Here is a 16,755-nt window from a genome sequence, read left to right as displayed (position 1 = left end):
GCTCTCTATTCTGTGCCATTGGTCTATGTGTCTGTTTTTGCACCAGTACTATGTTGTTTTGGTTACTGTAGCTTTGTAGTATAGTTTGAAGTTGGGTAGTGTGATGCCTCCAACTTTGCTCTTTTTGCTTAGGATTGTCTTGGCTATAAGGGCTCTTTTTTGATTCCATATGAATTTTAAAGTAGTTTTTTTTCTAATTCTGTGAAGAACATCTATGGTAGTTTAATGGAAATAGCATTGAATCTATAAATTACTTGGGGCAGCATGACCATTTTCATGATATTGATTATTCCTATCCATGAGCATGGAATGTTCTTCCATTTGTGTCCTCTCTTATTTCCTTGAGCAGTGGTTTGTAGTTATGGAAGAAGAGATTTCAAAGGAGAATGAGGAGGCTTTTTCAGTTGATGGAAATGTGTCTTTTGATTGTGGTGATGCTTTCATGGATATACAAATATGCTGAACTTATTAAATAGTACTCTTTAAATATATGAAGTTTATTGTAAGTCAATTATACCACAATAAACCTGTTTTTGAAAATACAACAAACAGTTGTAGTACAGTGCATTCTAAATCCATAATGTATCAGTCAGGGCAATTTATACTAGTTGCTATAACAAGAAGCCCAATATCTCATTGATTTAATAAAACAATAGTTGCTTTGTTTCTTATGTCACAATTCCATGTGGGTTAGGCTGCCCCCGGCAACTTGAAGCCAACCGATGATGCAAGGACCCTGGTTCTTCCATCTTGTGACCCTGCTGCCTTCAAAATGTGGCCTCTTCTCTTTTCAAGAAAAAGAAGAGATGGTAGAGATGATTATGACCAGATCTTTAATAAGGAGGTGCCCGCCATGTCTGCCTACATCCCTTAGGCTAAAACCCAGTTACATGGCAGAGAGGTTGGCAAATATAGTCCTCTCCATGCCAAGAAATAAGAGTGGTGTTTTCATTTATATATTTCACCAGCCCCTGCCAGAAGAAAAATCAATTGCTCTCCATCAAGGAGCTATGCACATAATAACATGTATTACAAAACAGAAACATGTTTCTGAGCCAAACTACCTATATTTGGATTCCTCCAGTTTTTTCCCACAGGGCATTTGCTTTATATCTCTTATATCTCTTACCTAAAGAGCCTATTTAAGGACTTCTCATGAAGGAATAGTTTCTGCACCAAAGGGGATTCCAAGTCTCCAACTCCTAGGAGAGAGAAAATTGGTTGTAGTTTTCAAATCGTTGTCACTGCCTCCCCAACTCTTTTCCACCTCTCTCCCTAAGGTTTCAAATCTTTCAAAGTCTAGCCTAAGCAAAGGTCTACAGCTATAGATGCCCTATGCCATCTACATCTGCACCTGCTTGAGGGGAAACTGAGTCCAGTATAATGACACAGAGCCACCAAGAAAATTATAGCAGGATAAAGGGACTTCTTACCAGCCAGATAGCCTCAATTTGTGACCATTTGGATAGGCAGTGACAGTGACAAGATGTGAATTCTAGGGCTTTCACTCCCAGTTGTGTGACCTTGGGCAAGATAAATCCTGAAAGCCTCAGTTTCTTCATTGATCACAAATATGGGGGCAATTATAATACTATCAAAGTCACTTAAACAAAGAGTTACTGAGCACTCTGATGAAACAGTGAAAAATGTATCAAAAAGTGATAATCCTTGTGGAACTTGCAGTCTAGAGTTAGATGCAGAGAAGCAAAGACAGTTAATATTATGCATTAAAGTCTATGGTAGGAACAATATCCATCTTACCTCATAAAGTTACTGTGAGGATCAAATGAGGTCTAATAAGTACATTTAAGCTCTACACAAACTGTGAAGTGCCCTACAAACGCTCATTACTGCCATAAAGCAAACAGGCCCTGATGTCATCTGAGTGCCATTACCTCTCTGCCCCTACCCCAAATGCGTGAAATGCAGAGAATTCAGAGAATTACCCAAGTGTATAACACATTTGTACAAAAATGGAATTAAATGAGATAACACATGTGGAAGCATTCTGTAAAATCACATGCTACACACATATACTTTATTCAAATGGTTATTTCGATGTTTATTACCAAGGACATAGCCTATGTGGTTCAAAATGCCCTTTCCGTGATGGGATAGAAAAGGCTGCTGTTTTTCAGCCTTAAGTACATGATCCATGATGCAGATGATTATCAGCATGTTGACTGCAACGCAAAAATACATCTCCCGGAGCTCATCTCGGAAGGGCATGGGGGTACACCGGTAGGATTTTAGTGCCCCACAGAGCACATTTTCACACACACAAGAGAGAAAAGATATTTTGTACTTTGTTGCAACATTTATTCCCACCTCCCCTGCCCACCTTCCCCATTACAAACCCCATAAGGTCTTCTACGATATCCCTCTATCTTCATGCTGATATAACATATCACATCTTCATGGTTAACCAGGGGGCTTTCCCTGTAGTAAATTCTCTTGAGGCAGTGGGTCTCCCCCAGACCAAACCCAGCAGAGCTTCTAACCAGGTGGATATGGTCCTGGGACACCTGTTGACCTTTCCTGTGTCAGAACGTCACTGTCACCTGTAGGGGCCAACAGCTGGCTCTGCTCAGAGAGAGTTGATGTAAGTGTTGGGCTTCCAAGTCTAGAACATGAGTTGATTTTTCTAATATTTTGATTAGCGACTTGGATTTTTAGCGTCAGTCTCCTCAGGTGACTCCTGAGATCGAGACTAGGCTCATGGTTCTCACACTTTCATGGACTGGACTACCTGTTCCATGTAAACACAGACATGTAATTAGATAATCCATTCTCTGAGGAAGTGAATAAACACTTTTCTAAACCAAGTGATGTTATTTATGGTGAACTTCAAAATACCTAGGGATCAAATATTGTTGGTTTCTTCAGGTAGCCAAAAATAGGAAAATAAGAATGAACAGATTTAGGTCCAATTCTAGAATTCTGTTTCTCCTTGTGACTCCAAGGATTTTAATGGGAGGTCACTGTTTCACTCCCAAAGCTTAAGGCCTCACTCCAAGAGCTGGGTCTCCTTTAATGTTCTCTTTTCAATGTAGCATTTTTCACTCCTGCTCAGGCCAGAGCTCCATGCTCATGTCCTTTTTCTGTTTAAAGTCCCACCCTGGGCCAGATGCGGTGACTCACTCCTGTAATCCCAACACTTTGGGAGACTGAGGTGGGCAGATTGCTTGAGCCCAGGAGCTTGAGACCAGCCTGGGCAACATGGCAAAACACTGTCTTTACAAAAAGTACAAAAATTACCCAGGCATGGTGGTTCTTGTCTGTAGTCCCAGCTACTCAGGAGGCTGAGATGGGAGGATCACTTGAGCCTGGGGAAGGTCGAAGCTGCAGTGAGCCACGACGGTGCCACTGTACTCCAGTGTGGGCAACAGAGTGAGATCTTGTCTCACAAATTAAATAAATAAATACATAAAGTCTCATCCTGTCCCATTTAATGATGTCATTAGTATGTGATAGACCATGTTCTATGCACTCTGCACATATTAACTGAGTATTAAATTTTCATAAACTCCTAGGAAGAAAGTCCTATTATTACCTCCACTTCTAACATCAAAACTGAGGCATAAATAAGTAATTTGTCCAATATAATAAATGACAGAGTTAGGGCTGAAGCACATGGCACATGCTGTCAGCTTTTACTCACACTTCCAGGCAACACAGGAGAAACACTCTATAATAAAGGGGATGGATCTCTAGTCAGACAGGCCTGGGTTCAAATCCTGCCTCTGAGACTCACAAGCTTTACCATTGGGGAAAGTTACTTACCTTCTCTGAACCTGTTTTTATTCTATAAAATGGACATGATAATAATACCTACTTTGTGAGGTGGATGTGACAATCAAACATACATAAATCAAGTAAAGGATTCGTCTCCATTTCCAGGCAGATGACTTTTAAAAGATATTACATATATATTTTATTTTAGAAATTCCAAGATGCCACTGTACCTCTTTCCATCTAGAAAGGCCACAGTTCCCTTAAAGTCAAACCCAAATATCAACTGTTATCAGTTCTCTTGCTCAGACCAGATACCTAGAGCCGTCCTGGCTTCACCCCCATCCTCCATCTTCTGACCTCTATATCTTATTGGTAGACAAGACTCATTGATTCCTCTAATTTGACTGGAAACATCCAAATGTTTCCTCCCTCACCATTGTTAAAACTTACCATGTGTCAGGTACTGTGGAAGTAGTTAAAAATACCTCCAGGGGTACCTGTATCTCCAATTTAGTGATGAGAAAGCTGAGCCTGTAAGAGGTTAAGTGGTTTGTTCACTGTTTCATAATGAATATGTACTAGAGCAAGGATTGGAATTCCCACTGTCTGATTCCACAGCCCATGATCTCATACAATCTCGGCAGTTCCTATGGTTACACTGGACAACATGCAGCTCTGAGACGAACTGAGACTAGATCTTGCAGGTCTTTAGTTCAAATATCCCAGGAAACAGCTCATTTTGATGGAGCCAAATCAGGCACCCACTCCTAGGCCAATCACTGTGATGTGGGAGGTGGGGCCTGTAAAAAGGTGGCAGCTCCATTTTGAACCAGACACTCTGAAGGGCAGGACTGTGGCCAGAAGGGGAAAAAGGGAGGGGCGCAAGACGATACAAGGCCACTATCCTTCCCTGCTCAAAAACCTGTCGTGACATTTTGACTACTTGTATATAGGGCCTTGCAGGCCACCGTGATCTGACCTCTACCTCCATTTACGCCTTTGTCTCTCATACCCCATCATACTTTCTTCTCTCAAACCACGGTAAACTCCGACACTTCCTCTACCCTGTACTTTTCTGTTATTGGTCTTTCATTCTCATAGCTTCCTTAGTTAAAAATCCTTCATTCTCCAAATAGGAATGCTTTTACACTGTTGGTGGGACTGTAAACTAGTTCAACCATTGTGGAAGACAGTGTGGCAATTCCTCAAGGATCTAGAACTAGAATTATCATTTGACCCAGCCATCCCATTACTGAGTATATACCCAAAGGATTATAAATCATTCTACTATAAAGACACATGCACACATATGTTTATTGCAGCACTCTTCACAATAGCAAAGACTTGGAACCAACCCAAATGTCCAGCAATGATAGACTGGATTAAGAAAATGTGGCACATATACACCATGGAATACTATGCAGCCATAAAAAAGGATGAGTTAATGTCCCTTGCAGGGATATGGATCAAGCTGGAAACCATCATTCTCAGTAAACTATCACAAGGACAGAAAACCAAACACTGCATGTTCTCACTCATAGGTGGGAACTGAACAATGAGATCACTTGGACACAGAGCAGGGAACATCACACACCGGGGCCTGTTAGTGGGTGGGGAGCTGGGGGAGGGATAGCATCAGGAGAAATACCTAATGTAAATGATGAGTTGGGTGCAGCACACCAACGTGACACATGTATACCTATGTAACAAACCTGCACGTTGTGCGCGTGTATTCCAGAACTTAAAGTATTAAAAAAAAAAAAATCCTTCATTCTCCAGCTCTGCGTATTTGTCATTTAACCAACCACCCTTCAGGACTCAGACCAGATGCTCCCTTGATTGGGAAGTGGGTCTTCCCAGCAGAAAGTAACACCCCACTCTGTGCTGTGCTGGACCCCATAGACCTTCAGAGATGTCTGAGTCGGAGCTCCTCTGAGGGCGTTGTGCCTTTTATGTCCATATGGCCAGTCATCGTCTGTGGGCTTCCTCAGAAAGGGGAGACATGATCTTGGTGCGGTGATTGTCTTCTGCAGAGAACAATCCGAGAGAGGGCTGACTGCTAGTAGAACTTCTAATAGTAGAGTGTGGAATAATGAGGTGAGGAGGGTGAGTAAGTCACCCATTCTGAAGGAGGAGACTGTAGCAGCACTTCACAGTCTCCATCACACTCTAGAATCACAAGGAGCTCTGAAGGAAGCTCTAGATTCCTCCAGAGGCTGAACTTGGGGAGGGGGCGAATTGTAAAATTCCATGAGAAAAAGGGATACAAGAAAGTCAAGGAGCAGGTTAGAAAGTATAAGGGCTGGTCCTGGAAAGTATTTGATTAAGGTTCTTGTGGAAAAGAAGTTTCTTGAATTGGCCAGGCACAGTGGCTCACGCCTGTAATCCCAGCACTTTGGGAGGCAGAGGCAGGTGGATCACCAGGTCAGGAGTTCGATACCAGCCTGACCAATGTTATGAAACCCTGTCTCTACTAAAAATACAAAAATTAGCCGGGTGTGGCGGTACGCACCTGTAATCCCAGCTACTCAGGAGGCTGAGGCAGGAGAACCACTTGAACCCAGGAGGCAGAGGTTGTGGGGAGCCGAGATCGTGCCACTGCACTCCAGCCTGGGCCAAGGACAAGACTCTCTCTCTCTCAAAAACAAGAAGTTTCTTGAATTGACAGGGTGTCATTCTTTTCTAGCATTTATTCAACAGATGTTCATGGAGTCTTACTATGAATAATATTCAGGAATGTTCTAGTTGCTGAGGATATAACAGTGAGGGAGACAAAAGCTACCAAGCAATTAAGCATACATACTAGAATGTCAGGGAGCAATAGTTGCTACAGAGGAAAAGGAGGATAGGGTCACGCAGAAAAAGGGATAGGGTTTTACTCTAGTACAATGGGAAGATGTCGGAAGGTGTTGAGCAGAGAAGAGGCACAATAGTGATTTATGTTTTCAAGGTTTTCATTGGCTGCTCAGTGGAGAACAGACAGTAGGAGAGTAAGAGTGAATGCAGGGAGACGGCTGGTAGACTATTCCTGTGGTCTAGGTGAGAAATGGTGATGGGCTGGATGGGGGTAGCAATGGGGCTTGTGAGAAGTGGTTTAATTTAGTATATGCTTTGAAGGTAGAGCTGACTGAGGTGAGAGAAGATTAAAGGATTCATAGATGACTTCAAGTTTTTGACTTAAGCAAAGGAAGGATGGAGTTGCCATATACTGAGATGAGGAAGACTGTGGGATGAACAGTTGTTTTTTTTGCAGGGAAATTCAGTCTCGAACATGTTGAGTTTGAGATGCCTACTAGATATTCAAGAGGAGATGCTGAGTAGGCAGACACACAGGTCTGCAGTTCAGAGAAGGAGCGGGGTGGAGAGGCTTATTTAAAGCCATGAAGTGGATAAAACGATGTAGATAAAGAAGAGAAGACATCCCAGGAGAGGGCCCTGGGGCGAAATACTATTCAGAGGCTGGGAAGAGGAGGGGGACAGCCAGGAGAAAGTGAGGACACAGCAGGAGAAGCAGGAAGGGGCTGGAGAGTGTGGTGTCCCAGAAGCTAAGTGAGAAGAGTGTTTCAAGAAAGAGGGAGTGTTCAGCTGTATCAAATGCTGCTGCGATGTCAACGTGCAGACTGGAAACTGACCACTGAGCTTGGCATTGTGAGGACTGCAGGTGACGGTGACTGTGGGGATTGTTTCAGTGGGGTGGTGGGGATGAAAAGACTGAATGAAGTAGTTCAGGAGAAAATGGAGAGAAGGAAGTAGACCCAGTGTGTAGAGAGATGTTATAAAGGGCAAGTTTTGCTATAAAGGGAAGCAGGGGAATAGAAAGGGGTTTTTACTTACCACCAAATCACGAGTATTTTCTTGGGTCTCTAAGAATTCCTTGTATATCATAGCCTATACTGTTTGTGGTGACACTAAAGTATAAAAGTAATGCATGCATAATTTATACTACTGTATATAATGTGAATCATTATATTCATGTAGTCAGACCTTATATGTTCAGAGCATACCTGAGAAGCCAAAAGGAAATCATCTCCAGCAGTCAAAACAATTCTGGTGTACTCCTAGCTAGATTACATACTTCACCGTCTAGAGGACTCTCCAAGATCTTCTCATTTTTATGTTTAATAAAGTCATATTTAGTTTCACAAAGTTCTTAAAAGCTTCATAGCCTAAGTCTTCGAGAAAACAGAAGATGGCAATTAGAAGGTTAGGATGGAGAAAGGGTAAAGGATGCAGTTGGGTTTGTGGAACAGCTATAGAAACTCTAAAGGCACAGCTGTATGTGGCCACCCATGGAGAGGCACACAGCACAAGCTGTTGAGCTCCGTTGCACAGGTTGGTCACTGCACAGGGCTCCCTGCACAGAGCTGTGGCCATCCAGGTGGAGGGGCACCTTTTAGTCACATGAAGGTGTCATGTCATCCACTCATCAGGTTCATGTTCTCAAGGCTGTGTGTGCCCCAAGGCTCTCCCTAATTCATCCTCCCAGAGGGCGTGCCTTTTTCTAATTTGCATAAAAGAGTAGAGGCTAGCAACGGCTCTGGTCTAGCTCCTAGACACATTGTATTCAGAATAGTGACCTTAAATCAAAAAAATGCTACACTTTCTTCACTTTTTAGACCGGGGAGATGCAGAGCTCATTTATCTTCAGTGTTTGAAGGACAAGCTTTGGGTATCTAGAACATTAAGTAAGTTGAAATATCATATGGACACCAGATAAATGGTTTTATTAGCTCTAAGTAGTTCATTCTAGTATCTCATAAATAAGTAATTCTTTTTGGTCAAAATAATACTGGAAACAAGGAAGGAATAATCCTTTTAGGTTTTACCTACTTGGGGAAGAATCTGGCTTTACTAATTAAGTATCAAGAGAGAATACAGAATCATATATGTGCCAGAACTGGTAACACTGTATCTTGTAGAAACAGTCTGGGATTATTGGTGAGTCTGCATTGTTAAATGTATTATTTTCCACATCTACAAGCCCTCAAAATGACAGTTCCCCAAGTGATCTTCTGTCAGGCCAAGAAAAGGATCTTGGTAACACCGTGGCTTTGTTACAGGAAAGGGGTCCCAATCCAGACCCCAAGAAAGGATTCTTGGATTTCTCACAAGAAAGAATTCAGGGTGAGTCCACAGTGCAAAGTGAAAACAAGTTTATTAAGAAAGTAAAGGAATAAAAGAATGGCTACTCCATAGACAGCCATTCTATGCCCATTTGTATGGTTATTTCTTGATGATATGCTAAACTAGGGGTGGATTATTCATGCTTCTCCTTTTTGGACCACATTGGGTAACTTCCTGATATTGCCATGGTATTTGTAAACTGTCATGGGGCTGGTGGGAGCGTAGAGTGAGGACTACCAAAGTCACTCTCGTTGCCATTTTGGTTTTGGTGGCTCCTTTACTGCAAGCTGTTTTACCAGCAAGGTCTTTGTGACCTGTGTTTTGTGCTGCCCTCCTATCTCATCCTGTGACTTAGAATGCCTTCACCGTCTGGGAATGCAGCCCAGTAGGTTTCAGCCTCATTTTACCCGGCTCCTATTGAAGATGGAGTTGCTTTGGTTCAAATGCCTCTGACAGCTTTGTTTGACGTAATCTTCCTCCAAGAACACAGTGCTGATGCATTTCTGAATTACAGAAACCACAGGGAAAAGTCCTTGCAGAAACTCATGCAACCCATTTACATTTTACTAACAAAACAGAGTTTAGGAGAAAGAAAAAAAATGAAAACCTACCTTGTGCATCTGAATGATAAGGCATGAGTTAGGGATTTTGAAAAGCTGTAGGTTAGGTTGTGCACTTCCCACTCCCCTAAACTTCAAAGCTTTAGACAATTTAGATAAAATTTCCCCTCCCACCTTTCCACCGTCCTTTCCCTTCTCCCGCCTTCCGTCCTTTCTTTCCTCTTTCCCTCCTTCCCTCCCTTCCTTCCTTTTCTCATCCAATTATCTGAATAATGTCTCCCTCTCTATTTAGTAGAGTTTCCAGATATGACAGCTCATTGCTATTTTCCCCCCTTAACTTATCTAGAAAAGGGGAAAGAGGCCACTTGCACTGTGATCACATGCTTTGTTGCCCATAAAAAAAAAAAAAATTTTAAACTGGCCCCCTCAAGAAAGAATCCATGCAATGCAAGAAGGAAAAACAATGAATTCAGAGAAGCTTGTTCCCATCCACTTGGAACACGGTCTCTTTTTGGCAATCTATTTGATTAGCTGGGGGAAAGCACTCTTATTTACATAACCTCCTGATCCCTTGTGTTTCAGGATGGCACCATTCCAGGGATGTGGTTTCCATATGAATGGAGACTAAAGTCTCCCAGGTGCCCATCATACACCTAATAGCGATAGCTTCTCTAGACTGTCCAGGAATTTCTGGTTGTTTTCATCTCTTACAGTCTTGCAGAATGATCTAATATTTGCAAATGCTTATGCCCCCTTTAACAATTCAATGACCAAATAAGAAATTAATTTAGAAAATAATCGTCTGAAAAACTTGTATGCCTACTGCATATAAACTCTCCTACTGGGTGCTGCAGGGATTAGGGAGATAGACCTGCATTTGAGAAACAGACAGGTGAGAAGAAGCACCTAAACATTAATCTTCTTCCTAGCTGGGTGGTGGTTCATACTTATAATCCCAGGGTTTTGGGAGGCCAAGGCAGGAGGGTTGCTTGAGACCAGGAGTTTGAGACCAGCCTGGGTAACATGGTGAGATCTCTGTCTCTACAACAAGTAAACAAAACCTAACCAGGTGTGGTGGTGCACACCTATAGTCTTAGCTACGCTAGAGGCTGAGGCAGGAGGATTGCTGGAGCCCAGGAGTCTGAGGCTGCAGTGAGCTATGACTTCAGGCCAGGCAACAGAGGAAGAACCTCTCTCTAAAGAAAAAGGAGAGAGAGAGAGAGAGAGAGAGAGAGAGGAAGGGAAAGAAAAGAAGAAAGAAAATAAAGAAATTCTCTTCCTGTTAGACTGAGCACACCAGGAACACAGGCAATGCTTTTTTTCTATAGGCTCTACATCACCTAAATATAGTGTTGAGGACATAAACTAGTGATCAATAAATGGTTCTTGCAGTGAATTTCCATAATTAAAACCCACAGTAATCACCAGCCAAATTTTGCAGGAAACAAGTACTCCTTTCTCTCATTGTCCAGGAGCAGAGCAGGGTGGGGTGGCATATAAGGGCCACATAACATTCCGTGGTAGGAAATGATGTCAGATAAGAGGTTGTAAATATTTCATGTGGTTCAAATGAAAAGCACATTTAAGGAGACAGAGATGGTAAGTGAGACATTGCTTATTGAAGAAGAGAATCTTTCACATCTAAAAAAACTCAAGAAGTGGGTTAGAAGGTTTGAGTACTCATGGCAAAATAGTTTTTGTGCTGATTTTACACTTTTACTGGTTTCTACTTAAAAAATGGAGCTTATCAACCACACAGGTGTCTACTCACTTATGGTTCTCAGAGCTGGGATCGAACCACAGAGAAAGAAATAAAAGGCCTCCTGAGGCAATCACTAGCTCCTCTGCATCTAGAATCTGGCTCCAAAATGTTGCCTACATTTACTTACTATCTCTATACTTGTGTCTCCTCTGAAGAACAATGCAAGCTTCCAGCTGGGTTAAACCCAATTTAACACAGCACTGTCCTTTAGATAGTTTTAAAAATGTAAAGAGAAATGACCACTGTTCTCACACTGTAATTTCAAAATGGCAATTTCCCTATTATATAGTTGTTAAAAGTGAACATTTTTTAAAAAGGTAAAAGGAAAAAAAAAACCCACTCAGCTGCTCAGTGAGGCAGAGTTAAAATATTCTGCAGAAACAGCACTTATGAAACAGGCAGAACCCCTGGGGCTACCAATTTATGAACACACAACTGGCAGTAGAAGACAGGTGTATTGTCGTAGACTCATCACCCAGAAAAGCATTATTATTTACTTTTAACAATAAACATTTTATGATGGCACTCCGTTTTAGTGATAAATGACTGGGGGGAATCAAAAATGTGTATAGCAGAATCAAATACAGGCACTCCCCGGGGGTTTCACTGGCTTTCTCTCACAGCTGCTGGGTACATTATTTCTTTTCCACTTACATTTTACAGCATGGAGTTGGGGCAGGGGGTGGCTCTTGGTTTTCTGGTTGTACCTGTCAGATTTGTTAATCAAATGAATCCAGTCCTACAAACGATGAGCCTGTGACAGCTGGCCTTTGGGGATGGATTCTGCCCTGGGCAGCAAAGTGTCCCTTATTTGGGTATTTTTTCCAGGTTGAAAACTTGGCACTTAAAATTTAGCATCTTACCACTGTGAAGTAACAGGCATTCCGAAAGAAGCTTCGGCATCTGATGCCTTTCCGGGAACACTTGGGCCACTCTTGTTAACCTTTACCGGTAGTTTTAAATACTACAATGCAGGTACAAGCAGAAAAGCCAAGGATGTGGGCTATGCAAAGCCTCTCTGTGACTCCACCTACTATCATGGGAACGTACTTATGGATGTGGCATGTGAGTGCGTGTGTATGTGTGAGTGGGTTTGTGAAAGTGTGTAGATTCGTGCGAATACTTGTGTGGGTGTTTGTGTTTGTGTGTGTTTGTATTTTTCGGTGAATTTGTGTATTTGTGAATGTACATATGTGTGTTCATCTGTGTGTGTATGATTGCTTGTGAGTCTATGTATGATTGTGAACGTGTGAGTAGATGTGTGCTGTTTGTGTGAATGTGTGTAAATGTGTATATGAGTATATGCTTGCATGTGAGTTTGAGTGAATGTGTGGGTTGTGTGTGAATGTGTGTGTGAGTGAGCATATCAGTGCGTGCATGTGTGTAGCTCCTTAAGTGTGTATCTGAATGTGGGTATGTATTTTTGTGTGCGGGAACGCACATTGTGGCTGTATTTGTCTATATGTATTTGTGTGTTGTGACTGTGTGTTGAGTGTGAGCGTTGTGAGAATGTGTATTTGTGTGTCATGAGTGTGTGCGAGTGTTTTTGTGCATATGTGCGCGCATTGTGTTTGTATGCATTTGTGAGTGTATTTTTGTGCGTCTGAGTGCGTGCGTTGTGGATCTGGGTGAATGTACTGGTCTGCGTGTGTGTGTGGGTGTGCGTGTGTGTGTGTGCGCGCGTTGTGCGCGAGTGTGCGAGCGCGTGTGAGCGGGTGTGTGGTGCGGCCGGGCGCCTCCAACTCCCCGATCCGCCCCATCCCGGTGGGCGCCAGAGCAGAGGCAGCGGACCCGGCCGGGGCGGGCTAGGGAGGGACGCTCGCCGGGGCAAGCGGGCTGCGCCATCGCCGGCGCCGCGCCGACTTTGCCCTTTAAATCTGTCTCCAAGCCGATTACAGCTGAGCTCCCACGTGACGTTTTACCTTCTGTCTCCCGGAGCGCGTTGCCCGAGGACAGTCCTTCCCCGGCTGCCGCCCCAGCCCGCCGCGGGGGCTCGGCTCCCGCAACTTTGGGCGAAGCGGCTGCCGGCTCGGGAGCCCTAGCGGGGCCGCGCTCCACGCGGGCGTCGGGGACTCGGGGGCCTCCGGGGACTCGGCCGGGAGGGTGGCGGTCAGGGCGGAGAGCGTGCCCGGCCCCAGCCCGCGCCCCTGGCACCGCGCGCCGCCGCCTCCCGAAAGCGGGCGGGGTGCCCTGCGCGCGGCGTGGGGAAAGGGGGCGCCCTTCGCCGGCCGGGACCTGAGCGGGCGCGCCCTCGAGGGAGCCGGCCGGACCATGGCCGCGAGGCAGGGGTGAGACGGGCAGCCGCCCGCGCGCCCCCAGCACCCACACCATGCAGAAGAGCGTGCGCTACAACGAGGGGCACGCCCTGTACCTGGCTTTCCTGGCGCGCAAGGAGGGCACCAAGCGCGGCTTCCTGAGTAAGAAGACGGCCGAGGCGAGCCGCTGGCACGAGAAGTGGTTCGCCCTCTACCAGAATGTGCTCTTCTACTTCGAGGGCGAGCAGAGCTGCCGCCCGGCGGGCATGTACCTCCTGGAGGGCTGCAGCTGCGAACGAACGCCCGCGCCACCCAGGGCCGGCGCCGGGCCAGGAGGCGTCCGGGACGCGCTGGACAAGCAGGTACCGCGCGCCCTCTCTCCGCGGTCTCCCAGCTTTGGTCGCTGCACTCCCTTGCCGTCCTAACCCGGGGATCGGGGGTCGGGGGCCGTGAAAGAGTGCGGGGACCATGCTCCGAAATCCCCCCGCGGCACCAGTGGCGGGACATCTCCACGCGCCTCCCCATCTTCATCCAGGGATTCTCCCATCTCCATAACCCTCCACCCCACTGCGAAGTGATCAATCAGAATAGTGGCCCAACCTGGTAGAGGTCGTCGAGTCGTTTCAGCTTCTCTGCCAGCCACCCATTGCTTCTCTAGACCTGGCTCGCAAGAATTTTGTCTGGTGACATGTATTGACACCTGTTGGGTGTAGATTGGCAAGACGGAACTAATTTGGAAAAGTTTTGTTTCTGCCATACCCGGCTGGCGCGTGTAGATTTCTTTGCCTGCAGATGTTTGACCACTGGTTGAGCTGGGAACAAGCGAGGCTCCCAAGCCGGACAGACACTTTCTGTTGGTCATTTTCAATCAGTCTTTGTGATTTAGGTCAGTTGGCCTTGCTAACATTTGACCTGCTGGGTCTAATTATGAAGGTAAATGTGTATTCATATTCCTCAGGATTAATATTTGGTAGCCACATTCTTGCTATGTTTAAAAATGTGGGCATCTTTAAAGAACGCTTCTGTACTTTTAAATGAATGCTTTGAAAATGAATGCGACCTTTAAATTCTGGGTCATAATTTTATTAGTTTTGCTGTGTGCTCATGGCCGCGGGGTGGGGGAGAAAAACCCTTTAAGTCTGGTGATCCCAGCCCCTCATTCCTGCAAACACAAAACTTGTATGTTTTTAATCACCGTTTGGTTATTAAAGTTAAAGCAGACTAATTTTATGCTCCTAATGTTCTCATTTAGCTTCTCGATCCCCACCTTGATATAAAAAAGGCTGATTGTTCTTGCTATTGCGTAAAAATATTCGCAGCTGAATTTTCCATGTAAGTCAGATCAGACAGCATCTACCGCAAACCACAGAGGCTGTGGGAGGTACTAGCAATGGAGTGATCCGCAAGATGCCTACCTAACCCCTTGGGGCTCATAAAACAATGTGTAAAATTAAGAGGAGTTAAAACTAGACCAACCAGAAGTTTGAGTTGTTTTCACTATAAATCATTAACAGACTTAAGTGATTAAACTTGTTATATCACTTATAAATCTGAAATTTTAAATATGCTCTTTAGTTTCTGAGGGCTTGTTCAGTCATTTGCAAAACCAATTTCCAACTTTATAGATATAGATACTAGAAATATAAACATAAATTTCAAGTCATGCATTTTAGAATTTAAACTGGGAGAAGAGTTTTGAGGAAACATTTTTTTCAGGAATATATATATGTATGTATTCTATTGGTGGGATTTTTTTTTAAGGTATGTGTTCCAAGGCCCCACAGGAACCAAAATGAATAGGTTTCTAAGTGTTATTATGTCTAAAGTAGAATAGAGTATTTTAAATTATTCAGGGTATATATCATTTACTTAATCCCAAATTATTTGTTTTCTTCGTATTTATATTAATATAAGATAACCACTTTTGATTTTATTTTTTTTTTTAGTTAGGGGTGGGGAGTTGTTACCTGTTACAATTCATATGGCTCTCTTGACTTGCTAATGTTATATGGAAACCAACATTTTTCCACTTGGAAAATATCTGGACTGTAATCTTCAGGACTGTTTTCTTTCTCGCATTTTAATAAGAAAACATAACTTCCAAATAGTTTGACTTTCATGCCACTTTCTAATGGTTGTCCAAAATAGGCCATCTGATGAAAAAATTGTTTTCCCTTTTCATGACCATACATATGATAAGTATTTCTGCGTCATTTTATGCATCTTCAAGAGGTTAGAAATTAGAATCTTTGGTGTTTATAGATAAATCTGGGATGTAGAGAAGCAAGCATTCCAGAATGGATTAGGAGTTGGGTTGGGAAACCTTCCACATTTTGTCTTGCATTAGATGTGCTACTGTGAATTGGGTTAGCTTAGCCCACTGATGCTTTTCTCTGGCACTGCCAACTGGGTGTGTTTGAACGATTAAGAAGAAGCTGTGAAAATAAGAAACAAGGAGAAACATTCTACCTTAAATCTACAGTTTATCCAGTTGGTTCCCTTTCAGTTAATTGGTGTTGCTGAGGTGCTCAGATCATCCAGACACTGAGACACGAAGGATCTGTGGAGGATGTGAGGAGATGAGCACATCCCAAGGTTTGCTTCTTTCTCCTTATATGCTTCTGGAGCTTTCCATATCAATATCTCCCTCAATGCTATCAACACAGTTGAAGGTTAGGGCTTGAAACAGGACTTAGTGAGGCACAGTCATTTTTCTTCACCAAGTTTCTGTGTTATTTCTTTAAGCACATCTCTTCATCTTTTCTCTTTTTTTTTCTGTTAATGAAATCTCTGTTTCCTAATATGTAAAAATTAAGGGTTTGGCTGAGTTGGTTTCCAGTTACCTTTCAATAATGGCATCTTCTGTTTCTAAGGTTATGACAGACAGTGTGAGCTTTTTGCAGTGTGGAGAATGTGAAAGACCATTTCACAAGATTCAGAGATTACCAGCATTTGTAATAAATACTGCGTCTGAAAAGCCGAGGACAAGCAGGTGACTGAAGTGGACATTCTGATAAATTAGTTAGGTCAGCAGATGTGCAAACCTATAGTAACATCATTGCCTGAGGCAGAGACGTTCTTATTACTCACATTGGAGGGCGACATATTTATTGTAATCTCCTTGACAGTTACAATAGTTGATGTAATTACTGCTATAAACTGCCTCTAAGTATTCTTGGGAGCTTAAATTCCACGTATCCTTCAAATTATTTTTATGCTTATTAGTTGTGTTTTTAGGTAAGTTACAAGAAGAAAACACCCACTGGTTTGCTTCATCTAAATAGCAATTCAAAATAAGTTGGTTGACAACAACAACAAA

The 16,755-nt window shown here is 43.5% G+C and overlaps 2 protein-coding genes and 1 long non-coding RNA gene across 4 annotated transcripts in view; 2 read left to right on the top strand and 1 right to left on the bottom strand.

The window, feature by feature from the left end:
* Positions 1-481: 481 nt before the first annotated feature.
* On the bottom strand, positions 482-4,344 carry LOC126957631 (uncharacterized). Its single transcript, XR_007726834.1, has 3 exons — positions 4,186-4,344; positions 1,130-1,202; positions 482-786 (listed from the first exon to the last, which is right to left on the bottom strand). It is a non-coding gene; the product is annotated as an uncharacterized LOC126957631 (long non-coding RNA).
* A 7,381-nt stretch (positions 4,345-11,725) lies between these two features.
* ZCCHC9 (zinc finger CCHC-type containing 9) overlaps positions 11,726-16,755 on the top strand; it is a 342,756-nt gene continuing 337,726 nt past the window's right edge. The window contains exon 1 of the mRNA XM_050795721.1: positions 11,726-11,735. The gene's annotated coding sequence lies outside the window, so the exon portion shown is untranslated. The remainder of the gene's footprint in view (positions 11,736-16,755) is intronic.
* The window catches only part of RASGRF2 (Ras protein specific guanine nucleotide releasing factor 2), a 265,430-nt gene continuing 261,810 nt past the window's right edge, over positions 13,136-16,755 (top strand). The window contains exon 1 of one of the 2 annotated variants that reach the window (XM_050795639.1): positions 13,136-13,798. In XM_050795639.1, coding sequence (XP_050651596.1) covers positions 13,511-13,798 — 288 coding nt within the window. In that variant the 5' untranslated portion in view covers positions 13,136-13,510. The remainder of the gene's footprint in view (positions 13,799-16,755) is intronic. The other variant, XM_050795640.1, reaches the window with a different exon arrangement.

This window comes from Macaca thibetana, chromosome 6 (assembly GCF_024542745.1).
Source record: "Macaca thibetana thibetana isolate TM-01 chromosome 6, ASM2454274v1, whole genome shotgun sequence".
Taxonomy (NCBI): domain Eukaryota; kingdom Metazoa; phylum Chordata; class Mammalia; order Primates; family Cercopithecidae; genus Macaca; species Macaca thibetana.
Note: the sequence above shows the minus strand (reverse complement) of the source record. Positions and strands in the feature narration are given on the sequence as shown.